General features: G+C 37.3%; 1 protein-coding gene across 17 annotated transcripts in view; it reads right to left on the reverse strand.

Moving 5' to 3' along the window:
• The window catches only part of LOC101162174 (ELKS/Rab6-interacting/CAST family member 1), a 123,211-nt gene that overhangs the window by 88,097 nt on the left and 19,705 nt on the right, over window positions 1-15,409 (reverse strand). For 7 of the 17 annotated variants that reach the window (XR_013653811.1, XM_078942207.1, XM_078942206.1 and 4 more), the window contains 7 exons: window positions 7,512-7,768; window positions 7,261-7,432; window positions 4,262-4,336; window positions 2,785-2,940; window positions 1,741-1,833; window positions 329-496; window positions 85-252 (listed from right to left, as the gene is read on the reverse strand). Coding sequence is in view for 13 of the 17 variants with exons in the window: in XM_078942207.1 (XP_078798333.1) it covers window positions 85-252; window positions 329-496; window positions 1,741-1,833; window positions 2,785-2,940; window positions 4,262-4,336; window positions 7,261-7,432; window positions 7,512-7,768 (1,089 nt within the window). In the remaining 4 variants the exon portion in view is untranslated. The remainder of the gene's footprint in view (window positions 1-84; window positions 253-328; window positions 497-1,740; window positions 1,834-2,784; window positions 2,941-4,261; window positions 4,337-7,260; window positions 7,433-7,511; window positions 7,769-15,409) is intronic. The other 10 variants (XR_013653813.1, XR_013653812.1, XM_078942211.1 and 7 more) reach the window with 2 other exon arrangements.

Here is a 15,409-nt window from a genome sequence, read left to right on the forward strand (position 1 = left end):
GTTTCCAAACTTGTAAAAAAAAAGAAATGAAATACAGGAAAATTGACCGTGATGAAGCTGATGCCTAAATGAAGGGCTTCTCACCTTCTTCTGAAGCACATTAACTTTGCGCTCCTTGACGTCCAGCATGTCTTTGAGATCAGAAATCTCCCCCTGCTGGGTGCTTTTCTCCTCTGTCAGCTCTGATATCTGCTGACTCTTTTTAGAGAGGAGAGCTTCTTTTTCCTCCAGACGAAGACGCAATGCATCCACCTGAGCACGCACACATGAGGGTTATCAACATTTACAAGTGAATTATCAACAGAACACGGCATTTTTTAAGTGTCACCTCAGTCTGTAGTATAGCAGCTCTCTGCTCCTTGGCAGTGAGGGACTCTTTCAGCACATCCACATGCTGTTTGCTGTCAGAAAACTGGTTGTTGAGGGTCTCTAGTTTGGTCCTAAGAGCAAGCAGCTCGCTGTCTTTACGACCTAAGTCTTGTTTCGCTTGGTCCATCTGAAACACACACACACACAAAAACTCAACTATTTTAAGATTTTTTATCTTGTCCCCAGAATGTGTATACATGTCTGCAAGCTCTATGGAACCTGTTTTTAAAAATTACACGTTGAACCATAATTTTCATCCCGAAATGCTGGTTAGTCACACATGAAAATTAGCCCAGTAATACTTTACTATAAATCTATGATTGAATTTATATGAAAAGTTTGAGTCCATTCTTTTGTTTAGCCCAATCGACTACAAAACAGCCCCCCTAGAAATAAGCAAAAAGTTCTTAAAAATACAAATAAAAATTTAAAAATCTGCCAATGGGGTAGAAAAAATGGTCTCATTAAGATTTAGTATTTTAAGAAAAAAACTTTCAAGTTACACGTTATCTTAAACTGACATTATTTGCTATTAAAAACGTTTATTAATACGATTATTTTTCTTGCAAGACAGAAATTAAACTTTTAAAAAATTTCGTTTTTGCACAGTAGATAGAAAAAAACCTCTTTTAAATATGAAGCTAAAGGAATGGACCCAAACCACAAACTCTTTTCAAAATAAAAGTACAGAATTTTAACAAGCAAACGGATCTATAGCGGTAGTCTACAGAAGTTTCATGCAAGAAGAAGGGAAGCAAGTTAGGTCAAACCAAAGCTGGACATAGCTGGATTCTTTAAGTGAGTTTGCAGATGCACCACACAGACTGTCGAAGCAACAATTACTGTCAAAAGCCACAGATCACACACTATGCAGGTTCCTGCAGAGATGATTATGTGATTTTATAAGAACAACAAAAAAATGTTCTTTTTTTGACTTTCTTATAATTAATTAGATTAGTTCATTTATTAGGGACCAATTCGTTCCAAATTTTATATTAAATCACTATAAGCAACAACAACAAAAATGAGACCAAAGGTAAAGATATTACGAGCTTTAAACCCAGAGTTTGGGATAATCCTCAGACAAAAATTATATGAATGCTTTATAAACTCAAGAAGATTCAGTAACAGTGTTAACGAAATAATAATATTATTTATCCTCTTCTAGCATAAAAAAGAGTTTTTCTTTTTTTCTTTGCTATAAAGCTTTCTAAAGAGGTGTGGTTTGTTCTGTGGACTTTTGAGTGTCATGGTTGCTTCCTGCTGTCTGAGCTCGCCGCGCTACAGGGTTCTTCCAGGTAGAGGCCTAGAATGGCATCAGCTCATTGGAAAGACAGAAAGAGAGAGCAGACACAGAGGTGCATCTCTTACTGCAGACACCTCCTGCTGAAGCTCACTGGCTCGCTGCCTTAGCTCCTCCCTCTCTGATTGGCTCTGACTTAGTTCTTCTTTCAGCTGCTCAACCTAGCAGGAGATGAGTGCGTCACGGGTTTTTTTTTCCCATCACCTCACCTTTGTGTTTTCTCATTTCTGAGGTCCTCTCATTTGGATAATTAAAACATTTTTCAATTACAGATTCTGGATATTAAGTAAAATCTAAAACTTCCGAAAAAGAATTTTACATTATTTAACATCTTAATCAGGGAAACTTTTTAAACGTATGGATAATAAAGTACTTTTAGTCATATATTTGTAGTTAAAAAAAAAAAAAAAAAAAAATATATATATATATATATATATATATATATATATATATATATATATATACGTTTGTCAACAGAGAATAATAAACTCTTCGCAAAAACTATGAACCGCCTTCAAAATCCAATTTTTGAAGTTAAAAATCATACTTAACATTTAAAAATATGAATACAATTTATATATATACTATATAAATAAAATAACTAAAACACACTATTCTATATATTTTGTATGCTTTTTGAAAATGCATGATAAATCACTTGATAAATTATTTGATTTAAACCAAAAAAACTTTTAAAGTGTTAAAACTCTATAAGAGAGACTCATATCCGCATAATTTTATTAGTACAGCAAATTTACCAGATGGAAAAAATCCTTTTCTAAAAGCACAAAGTAGTCCTGAATATATTGAGAAAAATGATTTAGTTAGCTGTCTGAAAACCATGAAAAAGATAAGAAATTATACTTCACATTATGACTAATTGTAGGGATTTTTTCTGCATTTCTGACTGAAAAAGGACTTGAGATTTGCCGCCCTGCTGATAAAAAATGTTAAAACAACACAAAACATTGAGCAACATATAAAAAATATAACTCAAGTAATCCATGTGCTCATTAAAATTCAACAGTAACAAATTTCAATCGATAAAAATGTTCGTGTTATTATCTGGATGTATTAAAACAGAAAGCGCTCTGCTTGTCTGCATTGATTACCTTGTTTTTCATGAACTTTGAGTGGGATCTATAGACCTCCATCTGCTTGATCTCCTCCTCCCTTTCTTCACTGCTCAGGGCTCCGTTGGACTTCAGCATCATCACCTCGTCCTCCAGCTCTCTCATGCCTCGCTCCAGTGAGCTGATCTTTGCATCCTGCCGGGCAAAATGCAGAAATGTGCAGAGAGAAGAAACCAAGTCACATTCACTTCACCTGGCTCTAGAAACGAGTAGCGAATAGAAGAATAAAGCCCATTCTGAGCCATGAGCAGCTCTGCAGAGTTTTGAGACTGAAACATGAATCCACAGACTTAGTGCTTCAGAGTTTACAGCTTGGAGAAGCAGTAGAAAAACAAGAACCAAGTTAGGTTTCTAAACAGTTGTGTATCAGCTATTCAAAGAATTTTTTATAAAACAGCGTAAATCCAACAATTCTGACAAAAAGACAAGCTAAAAGGGAAATGTATGGAAGCTAAGTAAAAAAATGCATTATTTAAAAATATAAGGAATGTAGCTTTTAGCATTTATTTCAAGGGATGATCCACAAGGTTATGTACAGACTCTTCAGCTCAGTTACATCATTTTAATAACGTTTTGTGTTGTTATTAAAAAAGTAAGACTGGTGCATGATCTATGGCACCCCGCGCATCATTTATAAAAATTGTAGATTTTAGATTAAAAAACAAATGATCTGCAATTTCTTTTGGAGTAAAGCTTTAGTTAGATTCCTATTTATTGATTTTACTGGCTGTTACATGACAAAGAAATCCCCAAATAAATGCAAAAAAGCATCAAACAACATTGTAAAATACAAGTTGACTGTGTACAAAATGAAATGCTTTTCTTTAATAAATACACAATAATAATGGTATTTTTAACCAGTAAGCACAAACACACCATAAAATTCAAACTCCATGCCCTTCTTTTACTGTGCCATTTTTATGTCTATTATATTTGAGCCAAAGTGAACCCACAATCGCTTGTTGTCTTTGTATGTGTGTTTGTATTTTAATGGCAGATAAAGACCAAAAGAATGTTCACATAGGTTTCTGTCAATCTATTGATTACTAAACCCACTCTATTCTTGCTCTGGGTCAAGAGGATGCTGGAGTCTACCCTGCCACTGAAATGCAAAGGGAGGTCGCTCCCTGGACAGGTTCCATTGGATTCTGTTGTTAATGTAAACACTTAAGAGACACTTTCATATTATTTATAACATTTTAGTCTCTGATTGACATTTTTGTGTGATGAAATATATTTGAAGCTGGTCAATAAAGAAGTAGCTAAATATCTGAGTTTGATGTTCTGATAAAGCCCTGCGACAGACTGGGGACTTGTCCAGGATGTCCCCTGCCTTTGCCCACAAGTGGCCAGGATAGGCTCCAGCAGCCCAGTGTCCCCGGAAGAGACAAAACGGGTTTAGAAGATGGATGAATAAATGAATGTTCTGTTAAAATAGTAAAAGAATCAATGTTACCTTCATTTCAATGACAGTCTGCAAGGCCTTGGTCTTTGTTGACTCGGGAGCTGCTTCGTATCTCCTGTGCAGCTCCTGGGAAACATAAGCACCATGATGGTCAGTGGACGATGAGGAAGACAACATGGACGGATGGAGGTTGGTACGCAGCGAAGGAGGGGAAAGTCTGGGACCGGGAGAGGAAGCAAGAAGGGATGAGGGAATGGGATGGCAGGACGGCTGGATGGAGGGTGTTGGTCTTGGAGAGGGAGCAGGGAAGGATGGGGAGTACTGAAGTTTGGAAGGATGGACAGAAGAGGCAACAACAAAAGAGGGGAGGTGGGGAGGGCAGGATGGGGAAGTGATGACAGGATGGAGGGAATGTCTCCTTGGAGGGGGAGGAGGTGGTGCAGGAAAGGAAGAAGAGGAGGAAAGTGGGGTGTGGCATGATGGGGAGACTCGGGTGGATGGTAAGAAAGGGGGAGACACATGGAAAGGAGGTGGGGTAGACATGGAGGGAGAAGCAGGAAAGACAGGAGAGCCAGGGAGGAGAGGTTTTCCTTTGGGAGCATCGTTAGCTTTACGCCTCCTTGGGTCGATCCAGCCATCCCACATTGTTTGAACTGACAGAAATGACTGTAAGCGAGCTCAAACTAAACTGATGTTAATTGGCTTAATGATCTCAAGAGGCTCAACGTATCTGTTAAATAAAACATTAAAAAGGTTCAAATCAGACAAAAGAAGAGCTTTAAAAATGAAATCCAATCTTCAAAGTGTCCTCATGCAAAATGTAGTCTCTAAAAAATGAAGAGATTAGACTACTACATAGTTACATCGCTCATAAAAAAAACGTTTTCAATGAGTTCTATTTCAAAATAACAAAAGCTTAAAAAAAGTTTACAATTAAAATAAAAGGGAAAAGATCTCATCTGTCTGTTAGGTGTTAGTCCATCACAGCTCCGAAGAGAAATGAAGTAGGAGCAAACAGAAGAAGAAAAGGGAGGAGTGTAGTGGTAGATGCAAAAACACAAAAAGAAAGAAAAGATGGAGAGGAGTGCTGAAAGACAAGGAGGGAATGAAAGCAAAGGGGAGGACGGAGCAGTGCATGCCTCACTGCTTCTCTTTACAGACTAACAAAAAGTAGTACCGGTAATTCAAAAGCCAGAAAGCAGAAAACCCATATATGTGAGTGTCATAGTAGGGCCCTATTGCCAGAGGGCCTGGTAAAAATGCATACAGATATCTACTGAAGAGGTCTTAGAAAATAAAATAAAAAAGTTTTTAATCTATATCAGTTGTACTTCCCTGCTAAAATTGTTGAGGGTGTGTGCAATTTTGCTTCTTAAACTAAATACTTGTGGTAAGAATTCATATCTAGAGAAACATGTTTCCAGTTTTTCATGTAAATGTTGGACGTGTCTTTGTGTGGATGAAAAACACTGATTGTATTGTTTTGTGCTTTATTCTTGCCCTTAAATAAACCATTTCCAAATCCAAATCAATACAAGGGTAGCTCTAATGACAGACTTATTATTGTACTTTTCTTATAGAAAAAAGAATCCATTTATTTTAGATGTACTCATGCATTGCTGTACATAAACGTCCATTGCCTTTTTAAGATACTTTTATCAAAAGTGACCTACAGATTGCTTCTATTATTGGGGCAATATGGGTTCAGGTGCCTTTCCAAGGGACAGAATGACTGTGAGTAATACCTGGGAGACTTTCTGCCTCTGGTCGTTCGCCTTACGCTCACACTGAATGTGTTACTTCATTTTTTTTTCTTTTTTTTTCTAACACATCCTCAGATGTAAAGGAATAAAACTGATGTACCTGGAGGAAGATTTAAGATTATTGAGAGCAACTCTAGATGTTTGCGTTTCTACAATATCAGATTTGTTGCAATCATATGATGACTTTGACCTTATAATGTTTTATGTCTACAACCTTTTTTAGAGTTCATTTAAATGATTTTTATCATTTTCTTTGGCTCTGCCTTTCTTGCAGTATGTCATCCTGCATACCAACTCAAATATTTGCTGTGAGGCTGTTTACTGGCAGCATTTTTTGTGTGTGGAGCTACGAACAGCAGTGAGAGGAAGAGCGGGACTCTGTCACCTTCATTTGGTGAATATGCTATGCTGAAAACCTTTATAGCAATTAGAAAAACATGTTCAATAGCTTTAATCATACACAATTTTACTGAGTGAATAATATTTGAACACTATCAGGAACTTTATCTGATAATTTAAATAATAATCTAGAATGTTGAAGGTATACTAAAACATTAATGGACAAAAATGTTGTGAAAGTCAAAAGATAACATTCCGGACACATGAATAATTTAAAGATTTTAAAAACTGATAAAACTCCTGTTAAAAATCTCTGTGCTTATTTTAAATATAAACATAGTTTAGTGTCAAATACAGCTCAAACAAGAGAAATTTGTTCAGCAGACGCACTGAATAAATATGGATAAATAATCTAGAATTTTCATTTCTTTAACATAAAATAGAAAACATTTAGTTTTAACTCCTTTAACATCGTTTACTATCTCCACTCTCAACATTTTCAGGGGACAAATAAACATTGTAATTATATATTTGTATCAAAAAGGACTCTATTGAAAGAAAAAAGGAATAATAAATATTAGGAATTACACTTTATATTATTTAATCCTTATAAAATGCTAATATTTTTTGTTTGTTGAAAGAATAAATGTCAATGTTAAAATGATTTAAAATTGTTATATACTATGACCACTAGGGGGAACTGTTGAACAAAAAACTATTTTATAAGTTTAAACAAATAAACAAACATGGAGAAGAAACCATAACCAAAATGAATCAACAAATGAGAGGATCAATGGATCCTTTCATGTTTTTCTCTGAGAGTGCAAACAAAGAACTTGGGGGCTGCTGGCAGTTGAATCCAGCCTCATAGACAGTAGGGGCACTCATTCACATAGGAAGCGCTTTGGATCACAGTTTCTTTTTAAACAAACATGCAGGAAAACAAACCTCTCTAAGTTGAAGCATCTCTTTGTCTTTTTGCTCTAGCAGGCCTTCTAGTTGGTGGATTGTCATCTCTGCATCAGCGAGGCGCCTCGTTCTTTCATGGTCCTCCTCGGTTGCCCTTGACGACAGGCCTTTACTCTGCAACATTTCCAGTAACTTTTTTATGGACTCATCCCTATCAAACAAGAACAAAAGAACATGTCACACATTGGCAGTTAGGGGAGCTGCAACGTTCCTCACACGTTTGTGTTTACCTGGCAGTCAACGTGTGCTTCTGCGTGTCTATCCTCAGCTCCATTTCCTCTAATGTCTTTCTCAGGAGGAAGAGCTCTTTGACCTGCCGCTCATACTCGCCGTGGAGACGCAGGAAGTTCTCCTCTGTCATCTCTTGGGGGGGAATGGCTCGGTTTCCCAGGCGACCGGACTCTGAATAATCAGACTGGAAAAGTTGGTTGAGGTCGCGCTGGATTCTGAGCTCATCTTGCAGAGCCTGGATGGTGCACTGAAGATGCTGGAACGGGGAAGAGAAGTTAACAACTATGTGAGCACAACTGAAGAGATGAACAGTGTCATATAGAATCTACAATATCTATGGTGTAACAACACCATAGAACATGTGCTTAGGTCCAACATTATCATTGACCAGTACAATAAGAAAACCTTTTTTTTTACTATTCAGATTTTATAACATTTCTTTGTTGTCAATCATCTTTAAAGACCAACTATGATTAAAAGAAATTGTGTTTTTTGGTGTTTTTAACATGCTCTTATAGCATTTTTCTGATGAAAAATTGCATCTCTGGAGATTCCTCTATTCAAATCGTTGTGAATCAGGCCCCACCCACAACTCAGAGTTGAATTTCTGCCGCTCTGCAGGAACTATGTCCCAGAAAACGACAGTTTTTTAGATGAAAAAGGCACAATCATAAATAAAAGGCCACAGGGAACGCTTTGACACAAGATTTAAAACATGATTGTAGGGGGATCTGCTGGCTTTTTTTAACACTTTAACTACCAAACCAAGACAAAATCAACAATAAAAAAAGCTGCTGCCTATTGCCTCTGGGGAGTAATACATACAATCAATGTTTTTTAAGAATATGCTTTCAAAATATGCTCTACCGTTAGATTAAAAGAAGATGTTCTGAGGGGTTCTGGCCTAATCCCAGAACTAGCTAAACGAATAAAAATCTCCATGGTAAACAAGACTTTAAAGCAGGAAAACAGCATGATTATTATTTTGTCAGTTCAACTGAATCATCAACAACAACAGTTGGTTCATCCGTTTGGTCGATGTGTACTGAGCGTGTGCCGACAGGTCAGCATAACAACCATCTTGTCACGATGATCCGTCAATCACATTGGAAACGGCGTTTGTGATGTAGGAAGCAAGTGTCGGGTCACAGTGACGTCCTCGGACCGTTTTCCTTTAACATCACACGAAAGCCAGAAAACATTTCAAGAGATAAAAATCATCCCATCACCATCCCGCTGTAAATGTCAATTAGCACAAACATTTGATTGATGGAATGAGTTGAAAGAAAAAAAATGCACAATTTCCTGATTAAATAAAAAGTGAAAGAAATTCCAACGAGGCTTTGTGGATATACTGTATAAGATCGGGGACAATTAGATAAAACTGCAGAAATCATAGCTTTAAATAATCCCTGCCTAATGTCACTCGACAGGAGAGCAGCCCTCCCCTTTTGCAGCACGTTTAAATCTGCATTTGTACTACAGAGCCAAATGAAAGATGAGTAACAGGCACTTTTATCATCCTAATCACTTTCTGCCTTTGGAGGGAGAGCGTGGGCTGATCTGCTGACTCATTCAACAGCATCCCCTACTCACTTTTACACACACAGACACACATTCACATGATAGGTGTAATTTCCAGGACTTCCATGAAGACCACAAAGCAAGGGATAGAAAGCCTCCGTTCTTCTTCACTTAAGTATTCTCTTTTTTTTTTTTTGCACCACATCTATGACATTGGGAATTCGCATTTAAATGTCAATCAAGGATTCCACATTAATATTAAACACAGATTAAACAGTACTTTACCAGTAAAACTAATACTACAAGTATCTGTCTCCCTTTTGTATTTTATTTTATGATCTAACCTGTAGAAAGATACCTCTAGAAAGATACATATCCAAGATACCTCTAGAAAGATACATATCCAACAGAAAAACTATTCAGTTGAATAGCTGGTACTAATACACAACTTTCAGATTTTTTAATAGATAGTCAGAGATATGCTCAAAATAGATGTTTAGGCTACCATCACATAGGTTTGTGCAGCTGCATTCTTTCACTTTGACTTTGTGAAGTCACAGAAAAACAGTCATTTCTGACCTGTTGCAGACGAAATGGGATGTTTTTGGTCCTTTGTACATTTAAATTAACTGATCAAATCAGCATTGGAAACATTCAAACATAATATAAATACAGTTTAGCTTCAATATGTAAAAAGGATTTATACAAATATACACCTTGTGTGTCTAAAAATTCATAACCTTCTTTTGTAACTGTAAAATATGTTAAACACAAAAGGCCTTCAAGACCCACTCCAATGGAAATTGTGTTTTTAACATGTTATATCATTTTTCTCATAAAGGAGGACATGTTTTAAATAATTAAGAATAAAACTGAATTTTTAAGTACTTCTTTATTCAAATCATGGTGATTCAGAAGCAGCCGAAAAAATGTTGTGTAATTGTTGCGTCCAAACTACAATTGGCTGACCACAAGCTTCCTGCTCTGCTCCTTTCTGGTGCATCCACTTGCAGACCAGTAGATCTGTGTACGTCTTTGTTTTCCTCGTCTGTGCTGGCATCTGGCTCATCTGGATAGCTCCATAATTCCTCGCCATTTTTGTTGCCATGGGAATGTTATCTTGGGGTTGTGAGGAGCTGTAATCTAGCGGGATAAAGTGATTGATTGGATATTAGCGCAGGTCTACCGGTACTCTGCACCAATGGTCCCACCCACAACTCAGAGGCGTATTTCTGATGAATTACTACAGCTCAGCAGAAACTATGTCAGAGAAAAGGACAAACGTTTTTTGATTTTGGCTAAAAATGGCATAATAATAATTAAAAACCACTGGGAATGCTTTTACAATAGATGATTGGAGTGGGACTTTCAGCTCTGGACAGGACAGAGCTGAAAAAAAACAAACAATGGCAGTGCATTGCCGTAAACTGACTTTTAAGAAAATCCTAATAGTGTTTTTTGTGCTAAATCTGGCAGTCCACCCATACTGCAAAACAAGGAGGAAATACGCTATACCTATTAGGCATTGTGATTATCCTAATGATTATCTTAATTTATTTGTTTATTAAAATACTTTTTTTACACTACTATAAATGTAACTAGAAGGAACTGCATTTCCAAAAGAAAATGCAGGGTTGAATGCTATATTGCTGAATGAAAAGGATACTTAAAGGGTAATAATTGGCATAAATAAATACATAAATAAAAGATCAAAGTTGACCATAAATAAAAAGAAAACAGCACAATAACAAAAAATATATTTTTGTGAAAACTGCCAGCGAGCTTTTGCACCAAGGATTCCCCATGTATTTGAATTTAGGCAAAAATCCTAGAATATTGTGAAAGTTTGAAGGACCAAAAGTCATAGCTGGAAAAAGCTTAAACAGCTGAACATTTTAATAGTTAATGGTTAAAATAGCTGAAAAATGAAAAATCAGCGGCAAAAAATGGTGGAAGATACTATGATAAACAAATAAATAAAGAGAAACAGGAAATCAAATAGAGGGTACATTAGAGAACCTGCTTGTTAAACCAACCTTGCTCAGACCTTTGACCCTAATGAGTGAAATGACAACAGATGTGTGCATCTGTGTTTACGGTCTGTACTCAGAAACGCCTGAGCTGATGTCATTTAAGGCCGAGTGGTTTTTGGGATCAGATGAGAAACCAAAATCTTAGGGAGCTTTCCAAAGCTTATTAATTCATAAATCCTAGAGGTTTTATTTTAAAAGAAAAACAAAATCTTTTGGGACCAAAGCAAGAAAATATCCAGATGTCCAAAGCATCAGTAGTTAACACTCTCTTCTAATTAGTAGAGAAATGAAGTTTTATTTTTGTTGGTCATGTTTATTTGTAGGGTTTTCTTTGTAGGACAAATGGAGAAAAAAAAGATGTGCCCTACCTTAATGTGTTTCTTCACAAACAGCTGAAACAACTTCTTCCTCTCATTTATTTGACTGAAGAAAACAGTGTTGAAAGACAAATCAGTAATTTGGACGTCCCGGCTGAGTGAAGAGTTTTAAGCATCGTTACGGCCTTCATGTGAAGAATTCAGAACCTTAGCAGAGGACGCATACACCTCACACACTTCTACAACTGGAATGCAGAGCTGAGAAATGCCAGACCAGGATTAAGGAAGAAAGGAGGGAAAACCAAAGGAAGGGAGTAGAAACTAACACCACCACAAGAGAGGACAAGAAGGACGGAGAGCAAAAAGGAAATGTTTGGCAGAAGCAGAACGAGGAGCAGTGTCAGATTGGGAATGTGTACCAATGCAAGGCCTGATTTTCTCTTCTCGGTTTCTGCTGAATTGCCTTTGGCGCCGTGATCTTTGACCCTGACAAGCACTTCCTGATTCCACAGGAGACATTTCTATTCAAACGCAGAAACTCACCAGCCTCACATGCATGCTTCCAAACACACATAAATCTGCAGTGTGGCACATAACCAGATGCGCGCCAAGCATGTATAGTAAAAGTCGTGGATTTTTTTGTCACTTTTTTGGCTTCTGTCTTTGGCCTTTCACTCGTCTTCAGTCATGCTTCTGAAGTGCTGACTCTAAAAGACCTTTATCGTGATGGAGCTGCTGACTGAAGCTGCATCACAGACAGACGATGACATAATATTGATTACTAATTTTTCAAAAATCTTTCAGTAATTGCATTCGTGGTCTCACTTGAAAATATTTGTGGAAAAATAATAATGAAACAAGTAAAAGGTAAAGCCTTTTTATAAAAAAAAAACAATATTATATTGAGAAGAAGAATTATAAGGACTATATTAATGACAATAAATCTTGGTTAATTTCCAGTAAGCTGATTGAAAAATCTTTCGTAAACAGCACAGATTGCTTTAATAACTATTTACTGTATAATTGTGTTATTGCTGTGTTGATATAGTAAAATAATCTGAAAATGTTAAGGAAAAATGGGATAACGTTTAATTGTAGGCCTTGACAGTAAATATTGATGAGTAAGTCCTGAAAAATAAACATTTTAAGATTTTTTAAAGCAAAAAAGGGTCCAAAAATCTTGAAAGAGGCAATGTTTATATTCCAGTGTTACACCTCAAAAACATTTAAAACCCATTTTCTGATCCATTTTAAAAGCCTTTAAGTAGTATTTTAACCATGATTTTGCAGTTTTTAGCCAAAATATAAAAGTTGTTTTCTAGTTTGTGCAGAGTTGGTTCCTTAGAAATTCGTCTCTGCGTTGCGGGGGGACTGTTGGTGCAGAACAACCCCGCCCCCCTTACACTCTGTATCAGAGCGGCCCGCCCAGCCAGCGTATTTTCTATCAAGAAATACTCAGAAATCCAATTTTAAGCTTAATTTTCTTTAGTACAAGCCCTCCATCATCAGAGAAATGCCACAACATGTTAAAAAAACAAAAATACAATATTCATTGGAGTGGGTCTTTAATTTATAAAACTTGTAAAAGAGGGTTTTACTTTTACAGATACTAGGAGCCCAGACATTTCCTTCAAAATTGTCCTAATTTCAAAGTGTTGTGTATAAACTGAAGTTTTGTTGCATTCGTTTTAGAGCTTTGGCTTTGTTTGTTTTTCTCAAATAAGAGCATCTATGAGTAAAAGGAAAAGAAACGGTGTCTGTATACTTTCTAAAAATGCATTTAGCATTTTCAACCTGACCCTTGGAGACGTGCCGATAAAGAAAACCTAATAAAACATGTTAGCAAAAATACACTTAAGTGATACCAGATGAGCAGCCTGCATAATGTCTACCAATATTTTGCGAGAAAAATCCGACTGTGACCGCAGTGACAGTTTTTCCGACCCCCTTGTCATCTCTCCTTCCGGCCAATGCTCATGTGTCGTTCAATATTAACATCCCTGCGTTATTACTCCTCCGTCTCATCCCTCGCTCATTCCGCTCTCTCTGCATGAGTCACGCTTCCTCTTCAGAAACAGGCAGGCACGAAAAACACACACTTTCAGAGCAACACATGCAAAGTGCACGGTAATGCCCACACGTGGAGACTCGCACATGTGATGGTGGAGTCAGGGGGGTCATGCTGTGCATGCGTATGTGCGTGTTATTTGTGTTGACCGTGAGGGCTTGGAGAGGCAGCAGAGCCCACTCAGGCATTAGGCAACAGGCAGATTAACACAAACGTGTGTCTTTCTTCTGAGGATAAAGATGAAGATGAGGAGCATAGAGAATAAGTGGGGGGAAATGAAAAAGGAATAAAGATAAGAGGAATCAAGGGAGCGTCTGTTTTTAGCCAATGATGAATGCAGGTGTATTTCAAAACGGAAGGATAAGCCAAAAAGAACAAAGGTAGGAGAAAACGGCAGAAGTATTTAACAAAAATGCTACAATAATGTTTAAGAAACAAGGAGAGAAAACAGGTTTTTAGAAGCTATTAGAGAAGCAGAAGAATAGTGGGAGTGGCCAGAATGTAATTCTGGTCATACCCCAACAGTTCGGCCCAGACTCACTCCTTATATAGAAAAATGAGGAAACCACACACACACAAATGCAAAAAGAGAAAGTGACTGCAGGAGGAGGGAAAAATGTTGCAAAATCACAGCCTCGTGTGAAAGCAGACGCTCTCCTTCCCTTCAGTTTCACAGCGCTGTTCCGCACAATGGTAAACAATGCGCCTTCTCAAGTAGGGCTGTTCTCTCTCTGCATTGAAGTTAAAGTTTTATAAGCCTCCCGAGTTTCAAACTGCCCTGGTTTTTTTCCATCTTCCTATTTGGTGGAATTTTCTCAGCATGCGTCACACTTGGCGTCTCAGAAACTGCTCCTACACCTTCTCCTCTGCTCATTCGCTGTTTTCCTCGCTGCCATCCTGCTCTGTATTTACCTTTTTACCCCTCTCCCTCCCCTATCTCTGCATTCTGGCTGAGTAAACATACAGGTTTGAAGACCATCTGTTACCAAGGAGAATTCAAGCGTGAAAAACCTTCCCAGACAAAAACGCCACACACATGAAAACAGCAGCAATACATATTTATTTTCATCTTTTTGGCAACTTAAAAAGGTAGAAAGTATGAATGTCTTACATGTAAACATTTTTACAAAACAAGCCTACGAATAAGCTTGACGAGGAGTTATGAGGGGATTAGGTTTTGATCTTTTTTGCTTGATAAGAAGAAAAAAATACTTTAAAACTTGGAACCGAAACAATTTTATTCTTGGTCACCGTTATACCCCTGTCAACTTCATAGAATAAGCTTCTACAGAAGATTTCATGGGCCTCCATGAAATGAACACTTTACATTTTCTATACCAAATTTGACCTCATCGTTGGCATCTAACAGTGTTGCCCTACACTTTTCTATGCAGGAGTTTTGAACGCCGAAACCTGAAATGCACATTTAAGTGCGTTTATATAGACTTTCCATTGTAAGTAGTAAAAACACGCTTTGCCGAGGGTGTTGTGAGCGTAGCTTAACAAATGCACAACAACAATATAATAGAAAGGCAAGAAATATTGTACTATACTCCCAGAATTAAAATGGTACACCTATAAACGTGTGCTTTTTTTGTCTATAAAGTTTATATTGTAGCTTTTGTTTTAAAATAAATGTAACATTTGTGTCTATTATGAATAATGTGATGTTTTGAAGTGAAGTAGCAGTTTACAGACTTTAACAGATTAAGTGGAGACACTTTGTGAACATAAGTCAATGAATAAGAAACTGTTTTGGTAAATGGTGTATACTTACATAGCGCTTTTCTACCTACAAGGCTCAAAGCGCTTTACAGTCACAGACCCATTCACCCAGACACACACACATTCACACACTGGTGGTGGCTCCGCTGCCAAACAATGGTGCCAACCTACCACCAGAGGCAAGGTAGGGTTCAGTGTCTTGCCCAAGGACACTTTGACACATGGGTGTG

This window comes from Oryzias latipes, chromosome 23 (genome assembly GCF_053564925.1).
Source record: "Oryzias latipes strain Hd-rR chromosome 23, Olatipes_Hd-rR_3.1".
Taxonomy (NCBI): Eukaryota; Metazoa; Chordata; class Actinopteri; order Beloniformes; family Adrianichthyidae; genus Oryzias; species Oryzias latipes.